At 39.8% G+C, this 6,473-nt stretch overlaps 1 protein-coding gene across 1 annotated transcript; it reads left to right on the top strand.

The window, feature by feature from the left end:
* Positions 1–1,641: 1,641 nt before the first annotated feature.
* On the top strand, positions 1,642–3,119 carry LOC122085096 (probable xyloglucan endotransglucosylase/hydrolase protein 10). Its single transcript, XM_042653537.1, has 4 exons — positions 1,642–1,845; positions 1,923–2,023; positions 2,119–2,312; positions 2,501–3,119. Exons 1-4 carry the CDS (start codon positions 1,659–1,661, stop codon positions 2,901–2,903), a joined length of 885 nt encoding a protein of 294 aa, XP_042509471.1. The 5' UTR covers positions 1,642–1,658; the 3' UTR covers positions 2,904–3,119.
* Positions 3,120–6,473: the final 3,354 nt, after the last annotated feature.

Raw genomic sequence — 6,473 nt, 5'->3', positions numbered from 1 at the left:
TTTTGCTGACTTGCAATATCTGTGTTCACAAACTATTCATATGGATGAGAGCTAGTGTGGGTGATGAAAGCAAAGTGCTTGATGGGGGGGGGGGGGAGGTATTGGCACTCGTAGCTCATAAGAGGGTATTGGAGGGATTGTTGAATCAGAAAACTGCAATTGAGTTCTTCACTTTGGCATCTTCCCATCACCATTGATACCATGCTAGCCTGCTTCTCAAGTGCCTAACCCAAATGTCTGACACCTCAATCACCCCTACATTATTTCCATTAGTTACCATCTTGACCCCCGGGGGTTGGGGGGGGGCTTCGAACAAAATTTGCTGGTGTTCAATCTCCCAGTTCGGCTGGTGTTGCTAAAATTGTGTGGGATTATATATGGAAAGCTATCCATGCCCATGCTAGCCTTTCAATTCAGGTAAACTTCTTTAGATGTTATCTTTCAGGAAGTACCATTACTAACCTGTTGTATGAAACCTGAGAAAAACACTGGAGGATTGTTCATCTAATGCAGATCTTCATGATGCCAAGACAGCAGCTTTTAAGCTTACTGACTTGCTCATCTGGTGGTTGGACAGTGTGTTTCCAAATGGCTGGCGTTGCTAATTATTTCCTGATTGTGTTTCTTCCTCCTTTCTCCCTACTGATCTTTTGCTTAGGTTGTGGGTGGGTTACTAGGATAGCATACATGCATGATAAGAGTAGTTTTCTATGAGCCCTTTTCTTAATTAAAGACTTAAAATTGAAGATTGTGATCAATTGTGAGAAGTTCCAACGAAGTAGGTGGAGGGACTTCTAGGTGTATAAGGGGGGCTGTAGGCAAATTAGTAGCTGATGTGGGACTAAACTCCCAACACTCTTCCCACACGTGGCAAAATGTAATGCAGAAACATGGGATACAGTGAAAGCTCGCTCTGATACCCCGTAAAGCTTTCATCCAAAAAGTAGGTGGGGGGACTCACATATGTATAAGGGGACTGTAGGCTAATTAGTAGCCGATGTGAGTCTGAACTCCCAACAAAATATAACCAAAAGTCCAATCAGTATGCCTCACCTTGGACGCATAGCAATGGGACCACATGTTGAATCCTATGCCAATAAGCCAACCCGGACTTAAACCAGGCCTGGCCTGAGCTGTTACTAAATTGGGTGGAGAAGCTGCACCCCAACCCCTGAAGAAGCCATCGATAAAATGAAGTCATAAAGAGCATCAGAGGGAGAAAAGAATAAAATGAACACCTTCTATTGGTGTAGGCCAGTAGGAAGCTTGAAAGATCAAGTAATCCTAGTTGCCCACTTTCTGAACTTTCCTTTTAAAGCTCAAGTTTGTGAGTTGAGACCCAAGAAATTGTATTAATTAATTTTTTTTGAACCACGTTTATGGACGAATCATATTCAAATCCAAGTGTAATCAAAACACCATTGTTAATTAATCTTTAAAAACCATAAGCACAGAGAGGCCAGATGCTAACAAACCAACATTCCCTTGCTTCCTACTAAAGGTATGCTTTCTTCAACAAACCTTCCTTGCTTTCCCTGGCAGTTTCAGTACTGCTTTCATGTCTCAAAGGCTCAACATGCATTACAACATGCATTAACTATATAAAGCTTATCTACCTCTTCTTTCCCATTCTCCATAGAACAGTACCAATAGAAGCCATGACCAAGAATTGTAGAATTTCTGTCATCATCGGGCTACTCGTTGCGAATCTTATCAGATTTTCACTGTCTTCTATTGTTTCTACTGGAGATTTCAATAACGATTTCTATGTCATATGGTCTCCTAACCATGTAAACACTTCTTCCGATGGGAGAATGAGAAGCTTGAAGCTTGACAAAGAATCAGGTAAGTTAAATTTGGACAACACATGACCAAGGAAGGTCTGGTTGAATTCTTTTCACTGTTTGAATTCTTCCATATAGGTGCTGGTTTTGCTTCAAATGAGATGTTCTTATTTGGGGAGTTTGACATGCAAATCAAGCTGGTACCAGGCCATTCGGCCGGCACGGTTGTGGCCTTCTACGTATGTTCCTCTTCTTCTTCTTCTTTTTTCCTTTATGACTGATGCATGATTATTTGAATGTAAGTAAGCTGTTGGATATATATAAATGGATGCAGATGAGCTCAGACCAACCTAACAGGGATGAGATAGATTTTGAGTTCCTTGGCAATGTGGATGGGCAGCCATACATTCTTCAAACAAACGTATTTGCTGATGGGTTTGATGACAGGGAAGAAAGGATCCATCTCTGGTTTGATCCAACAAAAGACTTCCACACCTATTCAATTCTATGGAATCTTTACCAAATTGTGTAAGCCCTTTTTGAAAATTAGGTTTTTGAATCCTATGGAATCTTATTGCTTTATACCATTTATTGGAACCCGGGTAGAACTCATCCTTATTCACATCCAATATGGGATAATTGTTTTCGCGTGAAAAACCCAACAAAAGAACTCTGAGAAACTAATGGAGCTGATTATATATCTGCTCTTCTTGTAGGTTCATGGTGGACTGGGTACCCATCAGAGTTTATAGAAACCATGCAGATAAGGGAGTAGCGTTTCCTCGGTGGCAACCAATGAGCATCAAAGCTACACTATGGAATGGTGATAGCTGGGCAACAGGTGGTGGGCATGACAAGATAGACTGGTCCAAGGGTCCCTTCATAGCCTCATTCAGGAACTATAAGCTAGATGCTTGTATCTGGAAAGGAAATGCGAGGTTTTGCAGGGCTGATAGTAGTAGCAATTGGTGGAACAAGGCCAGGTACAACACTTTAACACCAAGGCAGAGAAAGTTGTTCAGATGGGTCAGGAAGAACCATCTTATCTATGATTACTGCCATGACAACCAGAGATTCCAAAACAACCTTCCAAAGGAGTGCTCTCTTCCCAAGTATTGATACATGTTTGATTGTATAAATTATTCGGCTTGCCTTCATTTACCAGCCATAGAGAGGAGAGAGCATGAGAGAAAGGTTACATGTCTAGGTTCTCTTTCTTCCCCCCAAACCCCCTCTTTAGGATTAATAACTTTTCAAGACCATGATCAAAGTATCTCAGTCCTTCAAAGCAAGTCACAGTTCTTAAAGAAAGAAATCTTTTGATAAATTGATTTACCAGTAAAAGTGTATTGATCAAAGAAGCTTTTTAGTTTAATTTAATGGCAATAGTTTTCTATCCAAAAGTGGCACACAACCCTAGGAAGAGCACGGTGGTCATCATCCCCCTGTGTTTGCGGTGCAGGGTCGCTTTCGGATAGAAAACTTTGTCGCTTAATTTAATCAGCAACAGTAATAGAGTTTCATTTTTTCACCGATTGATTGTTCTGTTAACATCCAAGTATATATTTCAGCAACTAATTTTTTTTTTTCAACGAACCCATTGACTTTCTTTTGTAAATGAAATTTATTCATCAAGGTGTGGAGAATGCATAGTTGTTGGGTCAAAAGGCTCCTCTAATCATCAATTGGAATTTGGTCATACTATCGTACACGCTTCTGACTAGGCCTTTCTTGCTAGGGAATCACCAGAAATACAATGAAAAGAGCAAATTTTAATATATGATGATAATCTGATTAGTAATAGATTGAGGCCCTATTTTTAACTGTTTGCATAGATTTTTTACATCTTCACCCAAAAAAATAAAAAAAACCCTTGTCTCAGGACTATAATCTATCAATTTTTTTTTTTAATATTAAAAAAGAATAGAATTCATCATCCATATTAAGTAAAACATTTAAGAAGAATAGATTTTACTTGATTCCTTATTCAGTTAAAAAATGAATAATTTGATTCTGGTTTCAGCCCTAAAAAACCAAATCGATTTGTTTCGATTCAAGGGGCCCATATCAGATCTGGGCATCAATGCTTGGGCCGCACTTAACAAGACTTGGAATTCTAGGCTTTAGTAAATTGAAATTGGGACACATGCCCAGTTCATGAGCCTATTTATAACCCATGAAGACCATCTTTGGGTCCCATGATGGGCCAAAAAACTCGAATGGCCCATCGATAGCTAATTAATTGCATAGGCCAGTTTCTCTTCATTTGGTTTGCCTCAGTTTAAATTCATTTTAGCCGCGTGGCATAAAAATATGTGGGCCCTTGCAACCAAACAAAGAGAAGATGTCTAAAAAAAAAAAGTTTGAAACCACCTAATACGTGGCCTATGGAAGAGGTTCCCTATGTATCGATGGTCAAAATGAATAGATCAGGTCAAAACTAGACAGTTGGGTCTAGTGTAAGTCCAGGAAAGGATAAAGTTTCGTTCATTCTATTCTCAACTTTTCTTAATCTAATAGTAAGTAGGTTGGTAATTAATAATAAATGTGGCCTAGTAGCCCCTTAGCTGGCCCTTCGTAGATTTCTTGTTTGACCCCTCTTGGGTTTCCTGTCTGCCCAATATGGGTGAAAAAAAAATGAAACTATGAAATGGTCATTACGAATAGCTTCTCCATTCATACGTGAGTGTGGGGAAACTACCTCCTATATTCATAGTCTTTCCTTAGTTTTGCCCTAAACTTGTTATCCATTTGCAATTGGGTCGAAGAACTGTAAGACAAAATAGGGAGGAGGCCCATGGTCCTTCGATGGGTCCCACAACACGTCTCTCCTACTTTTTCCTCATTAGCCCTCTCTAGTGACCAGGGAGGATCCTGTGATCTAGGGGTGTCAATCGGTCGGGTCTAATCAGGCTTGACCATTTAGAAGTCTTGCACCATGAACGCTCGTTTAAGTAAATGGGCCTAGTTTTGGGGGGCATGGTACGGTTTATAATCAGACCGATCAGTGTCGGGCTTTAACCGAAATTCCTTAAACGGGTCTTAATTGGGCCTTAACCGGGCTACAGACCTATTTAAGTCTAAACGGGCTCTAAACGGGCTTTAAACGTGCCTACCATAAAATTTGGTTGAAGGCCTAGAAATATGTGACGCAACTCTTTAATCAATAAGAGAAGCGATATGAGATTATAGTTGTTCTTTAAAAAAAAAAAAAAAGAAGAATAAATTATGACCATTACAACTTACAAAACAAAGGTTAATTAAATCAAATCCTATTACAAAGCAAAGGGTAAGAAAATTTAATTAGGTTCCTACTAGTAGGGGCAAAATAGGAATTTTATGTAGTATTAAAGGGGTCGGGCTACAACGAGTCTATTCAAGTTGGGCCTATAAACATGTTGGTTTGGTCGGGTGCCCGATGGGCTAGCTACTTGCACCGTGAATGCCTGTTTAATAAATGTGTTGGGCTTGGGCCCGGCATGTTTATTAATCGAGCCGGTCAAGCCTGACACGTTTATTAATTGAGCCGCTCCAGGTCGGGCGGTAAATGAGTCAAGCTTGGTCGGGCCTACTGGTGCGGCCTTAGAATTAACACCCCTACTGTGATCCTTAACCAGTAAGGATAAGGATTGTCATTTTAGCAATTTCTTTAAAAGAATAAATGAAGAGAGAAAGAACATTGCCAGACTACATGGAACCTACATCTAGACACAGGGAGGGTGAAACGACTCCCCCATCCTCTATGAAATGAAAAATCTCATCCTTATTAGACATTAGGGCTCCCAATTTTCAATCTCTTTGTGAAAAGATATCACTGTCCATTGTTTGAGGGAGGAGAAAGATAGACATAGGGAGCTTGGCATAGACTATGCTCTCAATAGAGAATCACTTTCCATTTTTGTATGATCTTAATATCCTTAATTTTCAACCAATAATAATAATAATATCCTTAATTTAAAAAAATATATATATGAACACATTTAATTTGTGACAAACTTGCACTCTCAAATGGAAAAAATTCAATTCCCTTCCTTTTGGAAAAATTTCTTCTTTGTCAATATATATATATATATATATTTATATTAAAAAAAAAAAAAAAAAAAAGAGGCCAGGCATGCTGCTTGGGTGCCCAACTTGTGTCACCCTCTTTCCCTATCATTTAGAAATGAGCCCCCAAACCCCTACCCTCCCATTGGCGCATGCTGCTAGGTTGCAACAAGTGGTGCCAACCCTAGGAGCATCAATCGATCTGGCCTAATTACATGGGCATTCCATTTTAGGACCTTGCAATGTGACCGGCCCGTTTAAGTAATCAGGTGTCATAGGCTAGGCATGGTCCCATTTAGAAATAGTCAGTTGGGTACCGATCTTTAATTGGGCTACCAATAATCATGCTAAATGAGCCTTGAACAGGCTAGTGAGACATTTATCTCTAAACGAGCTCTAATTGAGCTATAAAGGTATTGGGTTGAGTAAATGGACATTAAGCATGTCGGATTGAGTCGGGCGTGTTATTAATCAATCGGTCCCGAACAGGTTTCACCCCTGCACTGGGCTTGAACCCAAAATGTTTATTACACGATATGGGCTGATTTCTGGGCTTGACCTGTTGGGCCTAGAATTGACACCCCAACCCAAACCTCTCCCATTTTCCTTTGTTTAATTTTCTCTTTTTGTTGAATCATCCAT

The sequence above is a fragment of the Macadamia integrifolia genome, chromosome 7 (genome assembly GCF_013358625.1).
Source record: "Macadamia integrifolia cultivar HAES 741 chromosome 7, SCU_Mint_v3, whole genome shotgun sequence".
Taxonomy (NCBI): domain Eukaryota; kingdom Viridiplantae; phylum Streptophyta; class Magnoliopsida; order Proteales; family Proteaceae; genus Macadamia; species Macadamia integrifolia.
The sequence above is the reverse complement of the archived record's forward strand: the minus strand, read 5'-3'. Positions and strand labels throughout refer to the sequence as shown.

Coding starts and splice junctions, on each gene's coding strand:
- LOC122085096 (XM_042653537.1), top strand. CDS start 1,659: ATGACCAAGAATTGTAGAATTTCTGTCATCATCGGGCTACTCGTTGCG. Junction 1,846..1,922: donor GAAGCTTGACAAAGAATCAG/GTAAGTTAAATT, acceptor TCTTCCATATAG/GTGCTGGTTTTGCTTCAAAT. Junction 2,024..2,118: donor GCACGGTTGTGGCCTTCTAC/GTATGTTCCTCT, acceptor AAATGGATGCAG/ATGAGCTCAGACCAACCTAA.